The 18,534-nt window shown below is 50.1% G+C and overlaps 1 protein-coding gene across 2 annotated transcripts in view; it reads right to left on the reverse strand.

Annotated features, from left to right (window-relative positions):
• The window catches only part of AOAH (acyloxyacyl hydrolase), a 102,209-nt gene extending 95,370 nt beyond the window's left edge, over positions 1-6,839 (reverse strand). Inside the window, exon 1 of one of the 2 annotated variants that reach the window (XM_081102180.1) lies at positions 6,430-6,839. In XM_081102180.1, the coding sequence (XP_080958306.1) occupies positions 6,430-6,556 (127 nt within the window). In that variant the 5' untranslated portion in view covers positions 6,557-6,839. The remainder of the gene's footprint in view (positions 1-6,429) is intronic. The other variant, XM_081102181.1, reaches the window with a different exon arrangement.
• Between the last annotated feature and the right edge of the window lie 11,695 nt (positions 6,840-18,534).

The following is an 18,534-nucleotide window of genomic DNA, read 5'->3' on the forward strand; positions in this document are numbered from 1 at the left end:
TGGGAGGACCGCACTTGACAGAAAAAGGCAGGAAAGGCCTTCAGGAAGGAACTTGTAGGTGAGAGAGAGAAGGGCTGGCCAAGGCTTCCTGCTGTAGAGTCCAGAGCGTAGATCAATGGTTTTCAGAGATTTTGCTCTGTGCCCCCTTGAAAAATGATGTGCCCCTTCCACACATTAATGTATGTTTAAATATTATTAATATATATATATATCAATTTAAATAGCTGCAAAGGGTATAATTTCAGGCAGATTGTAGATATTACAATAGGAATAATACATTAATCTTCTACATATATCCAAAGAAATCTAAATATGATAGTGATTTATACGTATTCTTATCCACTTAAAATATATTATTAAACTGTTCTTTCACATTGAGAAATTTATGTGGATAATTCCTCTCTTTGAATTCATATTTCAATGAAAAGTCTACTTCTTTGCATTTTTCTTCAATTATCAATTTTATCCCAATGTAATATACTTTAATGGCTGAAAGTATTTTATTGGGCACACTATTATACTTCTTAACATCAAAAACAGGTATAAAGTTTAAGATTAACTTCCTGTTAATATAACATCTAAGTATTAAAAATTCTTCTGGATATAGTTTCCTTTATTAATAAAATTCGCTTATCTAAATAATATATATTGCCAACTTGATAAACAATTCCTAAATAGTAAAGGTAAATTTAAAATATAAATATAAATATATATATATATATATATATATATATATATATATATATTTTATTGATTTCAGAGAGGAAAGTAGAGGGAGAGAGAAACAGAACCTCCAATGATGAGAGGGACTCATTGATAGGCTGCCTCCTGCATACCTCCTATTAGGGATCAAGCCAGTAACCCCGGGCATGTGCCCCAACTGGGAATCAAACTGTGACCTCTTGGTTCATAGGTCAAGCACTGAACCACATCAGGCAGACATAAAGGTAAATTTTCATTGAAATTGCATCTCTTAATAAGAGGAGATACTCCTAAATAAGTCATAAAAATATGATTTACTCATATAAAATGACAAAGTTCAGGATCACGTCTGTTCCTCTTTTCCATTTAAAAAGTAAGTGTCAAGAAAACACATTCACTTAACAAAGTAAATGGTAATGAAAGGACTTTGATATAGTAATGTCACTCAATGCATTAACTCCTTCTCAGTTAAATGCCAAAACGTGTAGAGTGATCTATCATAGAAAATTATCCCAAATGATCTGTCACTTGACAACTCTATTAAGTCCCCCTTCAGTTGTGCTGAAAGCCAAGAACGAGAAACCACCTGACTCGCAAGAACATTTGTTACCTAGTCACTCTCTCGGTTTCTGGGAAATATAAGAAATGTTTTGCTAAGACTTGTCTTTTAATTATGTCTATTCACTTGGAGAGACCTTGTTAAAACCTAACAGACTCAGAAAAAATGGGCAAGCTGAACCATTGCTCTTTTCAATGCACTTTTGCCTGTACAGTATTTTAAGTAAAACCTTTTATCTTCATGCACACTTCATGTGTATTTCTGTCGAATGCTGGATCTGCAGAATTAGTTCATTAAGTTATGAAAAATGTCCTTCATATAAACCTCTATAAATGGCATATAAATGGCCAAGTAGGCTCTTCACATTAAGTGGCGAGATGACGAAATGTTTTCTCTTTCAGTGGTAGGGGTGGCTTACGAACAAGTGTTCAGCTACAGAGGAGGAGAGAAAGTGAACTTTTTGTATATATAAGTTGTGATCATAAATTTTCAACCTCTGCTGGCTGTTTCTAAATCTTATTTTTGCCAGTCACACGGTCATATTACCATTCACATTGGCTCGAAACCATAGGACCACCTTTTTTAATTATTCAAACTATGAAGTCCTCTCTGACCATTTTATGTGGGGTGTGGAGGGGGGTGGAAAGAGGGGGTTTTAACAGAATCTGAAGACATGTTATATATTTAAGTAAACATGAATGAGGAGAAAAAACTGTGTTTTTCTTTGACCTTTTATAAAACTTCCTGAGCACCAAATAGTGCTAAAAAAAAAAAAATCCTTGATGAATTAATTTAAATGTCAATGACTTTGGAACATAAGGATTACTTTGCCTCTAAATCATCCATGTAAAGAAAATGATGTTTTGCAAAAAATAATAAACATGGTTCATTATTAATTCTATCACATTTGATAAGTGGCAGAGAGGGGCCCAGTAGAGCCATGTTGGCTTAGTGAGCAAGTGGGATGTCTAGTTCAGTGCACACGCACTATGGTAAGTTGAAAAAGAGCCCACTGGGGCTTGGTTCTGATACTGGGTTATGTTCAAGACCGTGGCCTCCAGGTGTACTGTGTAGGTCCCTGTGGGGCGGGAGCTGGGCTGTTTATGATGGGGAGGTCGGCCCAATCCTTCAGTGACATCTGTGTGGCTCCTTTTGGAGTATCTCCATCCCCAACAATTCCCACTCCGTGTTTTTTCTGCCTAGCTCATGTTTATTCTCGCTACTTGTGATCCTAGGGGTTATACCCTCGCTAACCAACATTGGCCAGTGCCCCAATGTCTGGGGAACAAGGTAAGAGAATGGCATAAGACAACAGCAAGATAACAGAGGCAATGATTTTTTAAAATATTGGCTTTAGATATGACACACAAAACACAAAAGACAAAAGAAAAAAATGGATATATTGGACTTCAAATTTTAAAACCTTTGCATTTCCACGAATACCTCAAGATTACATAAGAAACTTTCACAATCCTACATAATAAAAAGGTAATATGCAAATTGATCCTAACCGCAGAACAACCAGAATGACAGCTGGACCAGTCACTATGAGGTGCACTGACTACCTCTTGGTCCCTTTCCCGGGCTGGCAGGCTCCAATCGCCTGATGGCCACCCACGGCAGGTGCGGGGCCAGTGAGCAGGCGGGAACAGTCAACCTTTCGGTCCCTTCCCCCGGCTGTCAGGCACCGATCACCTGATGGCGAATGGGGAACCAGAGGTGGGTGGTGGTGGGGGGCGGGGCCGGCTGTGGGCAGCTGGGGAAGATGGTCCTGATCGCAGGCCAGATCTAGGGACCATACCTGTGCATAAATTTGGTGCACCAGGACTCTAGTTCAACAATAAGACAAAAAACAAACAAAAAGTCCCCCAAAACCTCAAAATGGGCAACGGACTTGAATAAACATTTTTTTCAGAGAAGCTATACAAATAGCCAACATTTTGAGAAATGCAAATCGAAACAAAGTACCACTCCATCCCCCTGGGATTCTATAATAAAAAAGACGGATAATACCAAGATAGATGGCTATTAACTGCTCTAGAAAACAGTCTGGAAGTTGTTCACAATGTTGATGTGGAGTTACATTTTGGCCCAGAAATTCCATTCCTAGGTATGCAGACCCACAGCAGTAAAAACATATCTCCACACTCACCTTGCACAGGAATGCTCACAGCAGAATCATTCATCATAGCCAGGGAGAGGGAACAACAGAAATGTCCATCAACAGTGAGCAGACAAACAATGTGGGTGCATCCATGCAGGGAGTGTGGGTGCTGAGGGCTCACACGGGAGCCCTCTCCAGGCATCGCCTCCAGCAAAGGGAGCCCTCCCACTAGGGTCAGTTCACACCCTGGGATGGTTCAATGTGGGGCTTCCAAGGCCTGGAACCACTTCAGGACAACTCTAAAAAGCCATTTTAATTCCAGAGCTTTCCATGGGATTGGCCGAGGCCGCCCCCCCCCCCCCTTTTTTAATGTTTTTATTGATTTTAGAAAAGAGGAAGGGAGCGGGAGAGAGACAAACATCAGTTGGTTGCCTCCTGCACACCCCTCACTGGGGATCGAGTGCAACCCAGACATGTGCCCTCACTGGGAATCAAACCAGTGACTTCTCAGTGTATGGGACGATGCTCAACCACCTGAGCCGTAATGGCCAGAGCATCTTGTATGGCTGCAGTGCAGCCCGCCTTCTCTTGCCCACTCCGCTGCCTTCAGTCCCTCCAGGAGTTTTTCCCAACAGCACCCCTCAGTCAACTCCATGGGCTCAAATTTCTGAGTCTGGTTCCTCGAGGAACCACTCTGAGACAGTAAGACACCGATTTGGACCACCTGCAGCAGCTGGCTCAGCCACAGTCAGAGCTCAATAAATGCTGATCACACTGCAGGCTCCTCTTGTGCCCACCTCTCTGGTTGTGATGACGACAGGGGAATAATCATCCCTGCAGTTAGCCAGAAGCTGGGAGCTGGTGGGGAGATGGGTGTTACATCATCATCTAAGCGAATCAGGAACAGACTCTCCGAGCTCTTGGGCCATGGAGTATATATTTTTAAATATATTTTTATTGATTTCAGAGAAGGGGGCAGGAGAGATAGAAACATCAAAGATGAGGGAGAACCATTGATCGACTGCCTCCTGCCTGCGCCCCACTGGGGATCCAGCCCACAACCCAGGCCTGTGCCCTGACTGGGAATTAAACTGTGACCTCCTGGTTCATAGATCGGTGCTCAACCACGGAGTATTTTTATGGACAAAGTGAACTTGTGTGGCTAGCAGAGATGGCCACACATTCCTTGACACTCACCATCAAAAGGAGGGGTCTGTGTCTGCTCCCCGTGAGCCTTTGGCTGTTTTGATTGATAGAAGGTGGAGTGGGTGGGGCTGGGGCAGTTCCCAGACCCAGTCCTTGACAGGTTGGCAGCTCCTAGCTCCTGTCCTTGGGACTCTCTCTCTGGGGTCCCTGAGCTGCTGCGTAAGAAGTCTAACTTCCCTGAGACTGCCCTGCCGGGGAGGCCAAATACATAAGCTCTGATGGACACCTCCAGCTGAGCCAACCTTCTAGCCACTCCCTCCCACAATGCACCCAACATGTGAGTGAAGCTGTCTTGGATCATCCCAAACCCACCCATCTTCCATGTGAACCCCTCTTAGTGACCTCGGTCACTCCTACACGAAGCAGAAGAATCACCAGCCAGGCTCAGAGAAATCCTTGACCCACCACATCATGATACAGCAGCATGGTCCTGTTTTAATTTGTGGTGTAGCAATAGGCAACCAGATAACCCCACCCTGGGCCCCCTCAACACCTCCTTGAACTCTCAGTGCCTCGCTGGGAATGGGGCAGGGAGGGGAATGCTTGGCTCGTGTCTGCTTGAAAGCGGCGGAGGCCCAATACCTCAGACAACTTGCCTAAATCTAAACATTTAATTTGCAACCATCCTAGTGGTAGAACGTAGTTCACTTGAGCCTTCATCAGTGCATTTCCACTAGCCAGGCTGTAGGTCTCGTTCTGAGGAAACGAAATGGTGGTAAATAATTGACAGAACCAAATAGGGGGTGAGGATGACCCCCCAGACATGGCCCCAGGGGGACACACCTCTGCGTCCAGGACTGTGGAGCGGAGCGTAGACTCACAGGGAACCTGGGTCTGAGGTTTCAATTTAAAAGGAGACAATTAGAGGTGTGTTCACATCTAACCACCCAAGGTCGTGGTTTTTCAAGAAACAGGACTAATTTCGATATTTTTTTTTCTGTCTCCAGAAATACTGTGTCAGTGTCGGAGCGTGTGTCCGGATGCTCCATGTGTCAGAGGTGGCCATCATGCTTGCACGTGGGCTCTTTTTCTGAGTCGCTCATTTAATACTCGCTACGAGGAGTTCCGAGTCTCCTTGGCTCTAAGGACTGACCCATTAAAACACCTGCCCCCGTTCGGAAGCTCCAGGGATAATACGAATATCGACGGTCTCACCCTACGTGCACTTCTCCAAAAGCACCCCCAGAAACAACAACGCAACAACAACGTGGAAATACAATACTTCCATACAAGATGAAGGAGCCATATCTCAGTCGGAGTTCGATGTTTCCAGGTGGCCCTCCCATGGTCGGCAACTCTGGGCTTCCTGGGAGAAAGGAGGAAACGGGGACCCTAGAGTCCTCAGTGTGTGCAAACACTCTCACTTTACACGCGAGATCCCCAGGCTCGCAGCGTCCCTGGGAGGCGGGTGCTGCGTCTCATCAATAAGAACACGGAGTCCTGGAGGGTTAAGCAGCGTGCACGAGGCCTCACAGACAGGGAGGGGTGGGCGGCGTTAAACTCAGCTGTGTCTGTCTGAGTTCAAGGTCAACCCTCTTTCTAAGTGCAACGCTACCTTCTGCAAGGGGCTCAGAGCGTCCGGCTCTGCTGTTGCCAAGCCAGGGTCAATGCCGATCACCAGCTCGGGGGATGGAGGGCTTCCTCACCAACCTGCAATCGCAGGACGGCTCCTCTACAGGCCCAGGTGCGTGCAGTGCGACCCGCTCAGACCCAACGCTTTTGCCTGCTGGGGAGGCTCTTGGTGTCTCACTTGGATCTCACGGCGATGGATGTCATTAAATAGGTGATAATCTATGCAAGCCACGTTATTCGACCACAGTGCCATGCCCACATACAAATATGCAAATGAGGTACGTACCCACACAGGTGTGCCCGTTGGAGGGCCTGGCGCCGGGCTGGTCATCGTGAGCTGCAGAGGCCGAGGTGTGAAAGGGCAGGAGGAGGAGCAGAGGCGGCACCAGAAGCACTCTCCGGGGGGACTTCATGTCGGGGCTCCGCACCAGAGGGGCCAGCCCGGCCGCAGAGCCGCTGGCTGAGTGAGGCCGACCTCGAGGCCGCAGGAAGGAGCAGTCTCGCCCTGATCTTCCGTCCTCCGACTCACACTACACACACGCCACGCTCACACACACACTGCTCACTCATATGAGACGAATCAAGGCGCGCACACTCACACGTCAGTGGTCGCTACTGCAGATCCCCAGAGGCCCCGGGCTCTGGGAGAGCCGGCGAGGGCCCGGCCTGCAGCTCTTCCGCGCTGCAAACTGCCCCAGGAGGAAAAGCCCAAGTTGCAGCCGAGGCAGGAACACGCATGTCTGTGTTTTCCCCTGAGGTCAGGGCCCACACCCCCGGAACCCCATGACTGCGGAATGGCCCCGGGGGTGCGCAGGAGGCACTTCCCCTTTCCTTCTTGCGAAACGAAATGAAAACTGAAACTGCAGAAAGAAACCACTAAACCGCAAACTCACAGCCTGCAGAACCGATCGCCTGTCCGCCCAGAAGTCCTTTAGTTTTGCTGCCAACAGCTTTATCTGGGAGGTCGGGCGCCTTACTCTGTGGCTGGAGTTATTTCCTCTAAAGAAGGTGGATGAGTCCTCAAAGGGCCCGGCCGCCCGCCCGCGTGGTGCGCAGGACAGGGGCCTGCAAAGGGGCAGGGGCGCGGCTGGTGCTGAGCCTCCAGGAGCAGGCAAAGGGGCAGGGGCGCGGCTGGTGCTGAGCCTCCAGGAGCAGGCAAAGGGGCAGGGGCGCGGCTGGGTGCTGAGCCTCCAGGAGCAGGCAAAGGGGCAGGGGCGCGGCTGGGTGCTGAGCCTCCAGGAGCAGGCAAAGGGGCAGGGGCGCGGCTGGTGCTGAGCCTCCAGGAGCAGGCAAAGGGGCAGGGGCGCGGCTGGGTGCTGAGCCTCCAGGGGCCCGCAAAGGGGCAGGGGCACGGCTGGGTGCTGAGCCTCCAGGGGCCCGCAAAGGGGCAGGGGCGCGGCTGGGTGCTGAGCCTCCAGGAGCAGGCAAAGGGGCAGGGGCGCGGCTGGGTGCTGAGCCTCCAGGAGCAGGCAAAGGGGCAGGGGCGCGGCTGGTGCTGAGCCTCCAGGGGCCCGCAAAGGGGCAGGGGCACGGCTGGGTGCTGAGCCTCCAGGGGCCCGCAAAGGGGCAGGGGCACGGCTGGGTGCTGAGCCTCCAGGGGCCCGCAAAGGGGCAGGGGCGCGGCTGGGTGCTGAGCCTCCAGGGGCCCGCAAAGGGGCAGGGGCGCGGCTGGGTGCTGAGCCTCCAGGAGCCCGCAAAGGGGCAGGGGCGCGGCTGGGTGCTGAGCCTCCAGGAGCAGCAAAGGGGCAGGGGCGCGGCTGGGTGCTGAGCCTCCAGGAGCAGCAAAGGGGCAGGGGCGCGGCTGGGTGCTGAGCCTCCAGGGGCCCGCAAAGGGGCAGGGGCGCGGCTGGGTGCTGAGCCTCCAGGAGCCCGCAAAGGGGCAGGGGCGCGGCTGGGTGCTGAGCCTCCAGGGGCCCGCAAAGGGGCAGGGGCGCGGCTGGTGCTGAGCCTCCAGGGGCCCGCAAAGGGGCAGGGGCACGGCTGGGTGCTGAGCCTCCAGGGGCCCGCAAAGGGGCAGGGGCGCGGCTGGGTGCTGAGCCTCCAGGGGCCCGCAAAGGGGCAGGGGCGCGGCTGGTGCTGAGCCTCCAGGGGCCCGCAAAGGGGCAGGGGCGCGGCTGGTGCTGAGCCTCCAGGGGCCCGCAAAGGGGCAGGGGCACGGCTGGGTGCTGAGCCTCCAGGGGCCCGCAAAGGGGCAGGGGCACGGCTGGGTGCTGAGCCTCCAGGGGCCCGCAAAGGGGCAGGGGCGCGGCTGGGTGCTGAGCCTCCAGGAGCAGGCAAAGGGGCAGGGGCGCGGCTGGGTGCTGAGCCTCCAGGGGCAGGCAAAGGGGCAGGGGCGCGACTGGGTGCTGAGCCTCCAGGACCAGGCAAAGGGGCAGGGGCGCGGCTGGTGCTGAGCCTCCAGGGGCAGGCAAAGGGGCAGGGGTGGCGCTGGGTGCTGAGCCGCAGAAGGACACAGGGGCCGCATCGCCCAACACGCTGCTGCGGGCGGGCACCAGGCCGCCTTCTCCCGGCGTTTCCCAGTGTTTGCAATCCCCACCTGGCGGTGATTTCTGCCTTTTACAGACTGATTTTCTGTTTTGAAGTTGAGGACGGAATGCGGTTTTTGTTTTGTTTTGTTTTGTTTTGTTTTGTTTTGTTTTTGTTTTGTTTTGTTTTGTTTTGTTTTGTTTTTTTTTTTTCTGGAGAAAACAAACACACAGAATGGAACCAGATCATTGAGAGAGAAAAGACATATCTTAGGTGCTTTGTTTTCTAAAACAGGACACGGTAAGTCATACACGTTCTCAGACAAGACAAGGGGCTGGGCCAAAGTGCCACCATCTAGATAAGCTGGCGCATGCCACTGGCAGTCTGCACGTGGGCTCTGAGGAAGCTTATTATAAACTCCATCAAATATGATGAAAGCTACCAACTCGGTCGAGGTGTGCCCCCCGCGCCCCCCCCCCCCCCACGATGGGTGGGCCCGGCACAGAAGGTCACCAGGGCGGAAAGTCCTGAGGGCCTAGCAAAGCACAATAGTAGGGCGGGACCTGCCCCAGGGTGACCTTTCCTCCCCCAGCACATCACTGCTCAGGCGTTTGGACCCCTGACCTTTCCTCCCTGGAGATAACATCTGGGCCTCAGTTGTATTTCAGCTCCAGGCCCAGAAAAGCAGCAAAACCAGCCCCAGCTGCCTCAGGACCAGCTGCACTGACTAACCCTGCCCTGGTGCCGGCCAGTCCATCAGTGGAGACCTGGACCCTGAAAGGACACACCTGGAAAGCTGCTGAATATTCTACTGAGACCTTCCCCCGGGACCTCTCTAAACTCTCCCTGCTAAAACCCTCAGGTCGAGGACCCAGTGCCTCTCCCTCCTCAGAACATCCCCCCCCCCCACCCCCCCCCCCCCCCCGCCCCCGAAAGGCTTTCCATTTCCCCTTAGCTTTGCAGGGTCAGAGAGGGACCCAGAGATCAGGAAGTGGTTTTGCTAACTGAGCTGAAGCCAGTGCATGTACCCATACACCACAGAACCGCCTTCCTGTCCCCAGGGTGGAGGGCTCCCCCTGTTGGCACAAGTGGCCCTCAGCCTGGCTGGTCTCATCTTCCCCACAGGCTGTCTCTGCCCACTGAGCCCTGAGTGCCAATGACCTAGGGGAGTGATGGCGAACCTTTTGAGCTCGGCGTGTCAGCATTTTGAAAAACCCTAACTTAACTCTGGTGCCGTGTCACATATAGAAATTTTTTGATATTTGCAACCATAGTAAAACAAAGACTTATATTTTTGATATTTATTTTATATATTTAAATGCCGTTTAACAAAGAAAAATCAACCAAAAAAATGAGTTCGCGTGTCACCTCGGACACGCGAGTTATAGGTTCGCCATCACTGACCTAGGATCTCTGCCCAACTCGCTGAAAGGCCTGGCCTGACCTCCCTGAGGCTCGCATAAACTGGTGGGACCCCGTCCCGGGTCCCCAGAGGACCCCTGCCTGCTAGATGCTCCAGGCCTACTTTCCCCAACCTGCGCTGAGAATGAGATTTCCTCCTTGAAGCACCTTGGTACCCGCTTCGCTCAGAGAACCCCGACAGGCAGAGGGCTGGGGTTTATAATCCCCAGGCGTTCCCCAGGTCCTGGCTTGTTCTGTCTGAGTATACTTCCCAATGACTTTCTCACCTGCATGGGCTCAGCCATCCCCTCCACAGCAAGTTCCTTAGGAAAAACCGCAGGTCCTGGCGGCAGGACGTGTTGTACACGCGGGCGCTCTTCTCTCTGACTCTCCCCCATTCCCGACACCAAGCCTCACTCATTGCTCCTGGCTTCCCAGGATGCTCCACGGCGGTCATCAGTTCACACCTGCCTCTCCTCCCCAGGCAGAGTTCATTTATTCCCCTCACTCAGTCCTCTCTCTGTTCTCTGCCAGGAAAACGGTAAATTACTCCATGACAAGGGCGTGTGTCAGCTTATTAAAAGAGTTCTGGACTTGCCCTGGCCCGGGTGGCGCTGTTGGTTGGAGTGTTGTCCCATATACAAAAATGGTGCAGGTTCAATCCCCGGGCAGGTCACATGTGAGAGGCAACTGATTGATGTTTCTCTCTCACAGATGTTTCTCTCTCTCTCTCTCTCTCTCTCTCTCTCTCTCTCTCTCTCTCTCTCTCTCTCTACCTCTCCCTTTCTTCTTCTTCTCCTGCTCCTTCTCCTTCTCCATAAAATAAAAAGAGTCTGGGCTTAGGATCTGGAAACCATCTTTTTATGGCTTCCTAACTCGCTATCTGTGTGTGCACGCAGGGGTAGGATGGTGGGTCCAGGAAAATTGTGAGGCTTAAAGAGACAATGTGAGTAAATATGTATAAGGAAATACTGCACTGATGAGCATTAAAATGTTTCATTGAATAGCTTTCAAACTGAACACAATTACAAATACAATATTAAATTTTCTATTCAATGCCAATGTTTGGCTTCTAAATAAAAGCAAATAAATTTAAAAATCAGCCTCATTTAATTGGACCCACCGTCGTCCACAAGGTTCTAGAAAACTTTTTATCAAGTCACTCATTCAATGCAGTTTATTGATGACCTACGATTGGTGACCACCGTGCAGTCAGGCACTGTGGCAGGCATGGAAGTTAAGACTCCTGCCCTCACCGAGTTTATATTCGGTGGAGTCACACCTGACTGGCTGTGCCTGCTGATAAATCTACTTGAATGTGGTTAGAGGGCTCCTGCTTCCTTCCTTCTTCAGGCACCTGATTGGAGCAGGCAGCTGTGTGACAAGTGCGCCCTTGGGTAAGTGCTGAACCCGCCACGCCCACCGCTTGGCGCCGTGTTGCCCTGAGAGTGGGTGCAGAGGCTGAGCTCTAGGGCTGGCGGCACGTGATGGCAACGCTCCTGTGTTGACGGGTAAGCGAATTTCATAGGCATAATGACACAACTGCTTGTACCTGGAAATCGATGACCTGGGTTTTTTTTTTTTATCTGATCCTCATTGATCACTTTATATAAAATATATTTTATAGAGTCGCAGACCCCTTGGCCATTCTGATGAAGACTCTGTATCTTCTTCCTAGAATAAGGATTTTGTATTTGCCAATTTTAATGCCCAAAGATTTTTTAAAAAAAAATCGTGGTCCCCTGAAACTCATTTGTTTATTCACAGGTCTGGAAGGCCTTACTATCCTCAACTTCTTACGCTGTACTCCATCTGTGTGGATGTCCCCTGAACTGGTGGTTTCCTCTTGAAATGTAGGGAATTTGATTGAGAAATCGTGTAAAGTTTGGGCTCACCTACTTCCACATTAGCACCGTGATACAGGCTCTCTGTTGAGCAAGAGCATCGGGGTGAACGTTGTCCTGTGTCCGGCTGTTGTCATGAGGGGATGTGCGGGGAACCCCGGGCCAAGGGCTGGCCCGCTGGCCCCAAGCCAGTCACCCTGCATTGGCTTTCATTTCTTCTTCTCAGTTTGTGGCAATAAAACCAGCGTTCCTTTGTCTATTTACATATTTGAAGGACCTCCTTTATTTCTGTTTGTATCCTTCCTTTTGCCTCTCACAAAATCCGATGCACACCCCCCGGTCACTCAGAGAAACCAGCGTGGGAGGTCTCCCTTTCCCAAGTCTTCACAGTATGATCTCAGGGAGTAAAATGGGGACATCAATTCAGAATTAGTTTATGACATTTATTTTTCAATATGTTAGCCCAGATAATGGCCCACCAAAGACATTCATGGCCTAGCCTGGGAAGCTGGGAAAATGAGTTTCTTTCTGTTTTTTTTTTTTTTTAATATATATTTTTATTGATTTCAGAGAGTATGGGAGAGGGAGAGAGAGATATATAAACATCAGTGATGAGAGAGACTCATTGATGGGCTGCTTCCTGATCACCCCACACTGGGGATCGAGCCTGCAACCCTGGCATGACTGGAAATCAAACTGTGACCTGGTTCATAGGTCGACACTCAACCACTGAGCCATACCGGCCAGGCTGTGAGTTTCCTTCTTAGTTGCTTCTCAGTACTTCGCTCCACGCAAGTGCAAGCACAAGCACAGCCTTAGGGCCGAGATGCCCCAAGACGTGCCCGTGTGCAGAACCTCTAGCTCACGTGGACACGTTTCCCTCCTCCACGGGGTCTCCTCTGTGTCCGCGAGAACTTGGCCTTGTCGAGGACGCCTGGCCTCGCTGGCTTTCCTCTGACGCCTTCGAATGCTTCCAGCGGGAGGTTGTTCGGTCCCGGCGACTCCGTCCCAGTCAGAAGTGGAAATACTCCTGTGTTTGGTTTTTAATTGATTCAATATTGAGACCCATTAAAAATTCAAGATGAAGAATGTAAACTATTTTGTGTCATCTTTATGGATGTTTTTATTGTCCTGCCTTTCCACTTGGGAGGAGTGATTGATTGCACACAGCAAAACGCGCAGATCTTAAATGTTCAATTAGTCTTGCCACGTGTGCATGCGCGTGTAACTGTCACAGTATTTCAAATGGAGTTTCTTGCATTACCTGACTTAATGAGCGCTCAGATAGCTCCGGCACGATAGGCAAGATGTATAAATCTAACAATTTTTATAATTTGGAATTTCACGAGGTTTATTTAAGGTGCTGTGGGAATTACCATTTTAATACAGCGCCCCCGCCACTGCGTGCCAACCATGCCTGCTCTTAGACGCTCACATGTCGAATGGATTGAAGTAAATTTGAACTCTATTTTTAAAATTAAGTTGCTCAAATCCTTGCCTTCAATAATATATAACTCCAAGTTTGGCAATTTGGTTTGAGTTATTTTAAAAGCACTTTTTATTATAGAGGTAAATCATTTTTATTGTTCAAAGATGGAAGAATGTGAAAAGGCTTCCCCCATAGTTCCTCATCAGTAGCTCTAGTCTAGATATAACCAACGTTTGCAGTTTGGTATGGACGCTCCCTGCCTTTTATGCACATAAAATTTTAAAATAAAACACTGTTATACATTTTTATAAACTGTTTTCCCGTAAAACTTACAGGAAAGTTTAAACAGATAAAAATCATGTCAACAATTATACTTCCAGACTTCCCTTTTAAACAGATAGATATAGCAAGTGTATTTTATGGAATGTAAAAAAAGCCTATTGTTGGATTTTGGATTATTTCCATATATTTGCTATTTTAAAACCACTTTATATTATACATCCCCAAAGTGGAAAAAAAAAAAATCCCAATCTGCTAATTGTTTCCTTAGGATACATTTGTTTTGTGGAATTGCTTAGTCAATGTTCTGCACATTTTGTATAGGCTTTTTTCATACATAGCAAGATTTCCCACAAGAAACTCTTTGCCAGTTTGTATTTCATCAGCTGCCAGGAGAGATCTGAATCTCCCTCTTCACTGACAAAGACAGAAAATATGTCATCGTTGTTTTAACTTGTATTTCTTCAGTTACTATTTGAAGTCGGGCCCTATCTTGTGATATTTATCCACCCTGCGTGTTATATTTTTCTTTTTACATGCCTGTTTCTCTCCATGGGTTTTTTTCTTTTTGGGCTGTTCATGTTTTTCTTATTGATCTGTAACGCCTGTTTCTATATTAACGCTTGGGCTTTCCTACAGGTTACAGATCCTGTTCCACTTATGTTTCCTGTTGCAGTTCTGATGGGACATGGCAAGTCCGAGCGGCAGAGCCCCCAAAACAGGATGCAAAGCAGAAAGAGGGTGCGAGAGAGCCAAGCTGGAGCCCCAGGCATTGGCCAGCTCACCTGAGAGCCCAGGGGGTTCTGTCACAGAGGGAGGATTTCAAAGCATCTGGGGAGTGAGAGTGACGAAGGTGACAGGGACAAGGCCCAGGCGTGGGTAGGCGGAGAGGTGGAGAGCGGCGCCCGGAACTGGTGCGGCCGCCTGCAGGAAGCCCTCCTGGGAGAAGCCGAGGAACATCAGCTGCTGCCTCTGCAGGAGCTGCCCTCACGGGGTGAGCCCACCGCCGGACGGGCCCTGGCGCGTAGCGGATTGATGGCCCAGTCGGTCAAGTTTCACTGAAATGAATTCACTGTCAGTCGGTATCAAGGATGATGTTCTGTCTTCGGTGCCCTTTGACCTCGTGCTGGTGCCAGCAGCCTCACTACAAATTCAATAATCTCCGTCTGCTTCTCCAGAGTCCACAGGCGCCGGAGAGGGGCTGTGCTCTAGCTCCCGGGAAAACAAGGGGGGGGGGGGGAGGAGAGGGGAGTGTCAGAGGGAGGCATCTGACCAGAAAAGCTGGCATGAAATTCAGAACACAAACTTCACAGCTATTACTAAGCTCACAGTCCGGCTCATTCTACAAGCCATTCGTCACCCACTGGGGGCTGGACTGGCCCTGCGATCCCGTCAGAGCTCCAGGAGCGATGACACATCTCGCTTGCCTGGACGGGCCTGCCTGGGCATCCCAGGAGGCGGTCCCTGCAGAGGCGTAGCTGCGTCCATGTCTGAGGTACCTGGAGTGCAGGGTGCAGCTGTCTCCATCCAGCTGTCCCTGAGACAGGTCCGAAGACCGCAGCTGCTAAGCAGCCTGGTGCTGGCGCTGAAGGGGGTTGGAGGTGGGAGGGGGAGTGTGGTCCACCCCTGAGGAAGCTGCATCCCGCTGATATTTCATCCTCTGTTCTTCTTCACTCACACTTGAGACGTTCTCGGGCACCTGCTTGGGGCCATACCATGCAGGCATGGACGGTTCAGAGGTGACTAAAACACAGCCCTTGCTCTGAGGAAGCCAGCGTCCGGGAGAGGCGATGGGCACATGGAAACTTGCCATTCGGTGCTATCGCTGTTCAGATGCACAACCAAGTCCTCCCGGGGCCATGGAAATGGCTGCAAGTGACTCTGAGTGTTGGGGCTTCCCCCTGAGAAGGTCTATGCAGCTCAGGGGACCTGATGGTGAGAGGGATTTCAGCAGGAGGGCAGCGTGGAGGGAGGAGCTGTGAGCAGAGGCACTGACTTCGGGACATAGGTAATACCTTCAACAATAAAGATTTAAAAAAACATTAACACTCAAATAACTACCGATTGTCTAAAACAAATATACTTTAAGTATGAAGACCTATGTAGATTAAAAGTGTGTTACAAGACAGTCAGTCATGAGGATATAAAGCACAGCATAGGGAACGTAGGTAATAGTATTCTAAGAACTATGCATGTTGCCAGGTGGGTACTGGAAATATCAGGGGGAGCACGTTGTAAAGTATGTGACTGTCTAACCCAGCCGTGGGCAAACTACGGCCCTTGGGCCGGATCCGGCCCGTTTGAAATGAATAAAACTAAAAAAAAAAAGACCGTACCCTTTTATGTAATGATGTTTACTTTGAATTTATATTAGTTCACACAAACACTCCATCCATGCTTTTGTTCCGGCCCTCCGGTCCAGTTTAAGAACCCATTGTGGCCCTCGAGTCAAAAAGTTTGCCCACCCCTGGTCTAACCACTATACCGTACACCTGAATCTAATCTGTATCTATAAAAGCCTAAGTGATATGACCAGCCGACCGGCTGGTAGCTATGACACACACTGACCACCAGGGGGCAGATGCTCAATGCAGGAGCTGCCCCCAGTGGTCAGTGTGCTCCCACGGCCAACCTTCTGCGGTCCCTCCCCACAACCCCCTGACAGGCAGGCCCAATCGGCCCCTATCGCTGGCCAGGCCAAGGGACCCCACCTGTCCACAAATTCGTGCACTGGGCCTCTAGTATCAAATAATATTGAATGTAATGTGTAATTGAAAAATTAAATTTTTAAAAAGTAAAAAGGAAGAAAAAGGGGCTGCAGCTGGGGCAGGGGTTGAAGCCACGTGTTTGCATCTTCTGCTGAGGAAAGGAGAGGGCCTGCCCGGGGTCCCCAGGCAGGGTGGCGAGCAGGAAGGCCTTGCGCAGGTGGACATGGCAGAGAGGGCAGACACCGGAGAGCTCATTCTATTAGCTTTTAATCCCGTTTCATTATCAACATCAAACATTTATGCAGCCTCCGTGGGGAAGTGGGTCGCAGTCAGTGAGAGTAGGAGACACAGAGGTCGATCAAAAGAAAGTCCTGGTGTTTGCCATTTAAAATGGGCCCCTGGCGTGGAAACACGGAGAAGAATTAATGGGGAGCTACTAGCATACCGCAGTGCTGCCAGTCCACGCTAGCTACCGGGCTTTGGCCGCCCTTTTATTTTGTTTGCGCCTCAGCACCGTGGCTTTCTAACGCTTTTGACCATGACCTAAAGTAAGAAATACATGGTATGCCTTGACTCAGGCCCAGACAAAACTTTCACCAAGTTCTACTGGGAAGCACTCATATTTTTTGTTCTCTTTTATTTTATTTTTTTTAAAGAAATGCTGGTCACTGACCCCCTAAATCGATTTCATGACCCCCTGCTGGGCTATAACGTACATCTTGAGAATTCCTGTCTCCCGTGTCCGTGAGGGGGAGGTGTGTGTGGGAAGGGGAATGAGACGGCAGATGGGGAGTGAGAGAGTGAGCGTGTCTGCAGTGAGGGGTGGCGGCCTGAGGAGCCCACAGTAACTCCCTGTGCCCGGAGGGGGTGTGAGTGTGGAGGGCCTTCACTCAGGAGGGGGATGTATTTGCTCCAGATGAGAAGCGATTTTTTGATATTAAAGTTATGGAGCAGCATTGGTGAACCTGTGCAGTGTGGAACATTTTGATATAATAACAGGAATTCCTTAAGCAACTCTTGAGTGGGGTAATAAGCTTGGGAAATGCTAAAATGTCTGTCTCCGATTTGGATGGCCACAGAGCATATTTTAAGGGCTGAAATATTTCCAGGAGTAAAATAATTTTATCCTTTTATTAAAAACCCAGAATCTAATTTAGGGAAAACCTCTTCTGTTCCATGGACCCCCTGCTGCCATCTCACAGGGAGGCTTACGCAGAACCAAGGAGCTTCACGGAGCCTAAAAAGAGAAAGATGCGCCCTCCCCGGGTGGTTAGCTCTGCACAGGTGTGCGGGCCCCTTAGCTCTGGGGAAGGACACGGTCCAGGCCCCAGGCGCGGAAGACTGCAACAGGAGACCACCTTTCCGACAATGTGCCCCAAAGACCTCACACCGTGACCATGGATCTACTCCAGGCATCCTTCTCAGGGACCTGGAAGCCAGTGTTTTGAAATGTGATCGGGAAGGACTGGGCCTCTGTCCCCATCTCTGTGGGAGGACAGAGCCCCAACTTGGTTAATTACCAACACTTTGAACTGCCCAACCCTTTGTCACTGCCACTTCCCTGACTTTACTGAGCTGCTACCTGCCTCCCTCCCTACTCCTTCCTCCCTCCTTTAAAACACTTAGTCACATCTGCACAAAAGACAACGGGACTCAGCTCTTTCCTCTACTGTCAGTAGTTACTGAATACAATCTGGTTATTACACTTGAGCTCATGTCAAGAGATAGGTGTCATGTGGACATCCAGAGTCCCCGCCTCCCCACCCACCCACAGCATTTGCAGGACCCCAACCGCTCAGGATTCCTGCCCCCTTGCCCCCAGGCGTGGAAATTCAGCAAGACTCAAAGTGAGAACCTGCCTACAACGGACAGCCCCATGGAGCCACACGTTCCACCCGAACCAGAACGTACTTTGAGCACGGGAGGAAGGCAATGGTGCTCTAAGAAACACGAAAGCCCAAAGAACCTTCCCGTGCCCTCTTTCACTTGAGAGATCTCAGAGCAAGATGTGACCTGGAGAAATGTCTTTCAGAAGACCCGGGAGATGTTGGTGGACGTGAAGGTGGGAGGAGAAGACATCTGAATTTTCCCCTAAGTTTGAAGGAATTGCAGCTTTTAAAATTAAATACCAAGTATCAGAGTCTCCAGCTGTCTAGAGGACATCTGAGCAGTTAACATGCGGGTTACAAGTGTGCCAAAATCCTCAGGGAGAGGGAAAGTATTATTAGAAGTCAGTTGTGTTAGTTACAGTAACACCCGGCTGC

This window comes from Myotis nattereri (genome assembly GCF_964212035.1).
Source record: "Myotis nattereri genome assembly, chromosome: 11".
Classification (NCBI taxonomy): domain Eukaryota; kingdom Metazoa; phylum Chordata; class Mammalia; order Chiroptera; family Vespertilionidae; genus Myotis; species Myotis nattereri.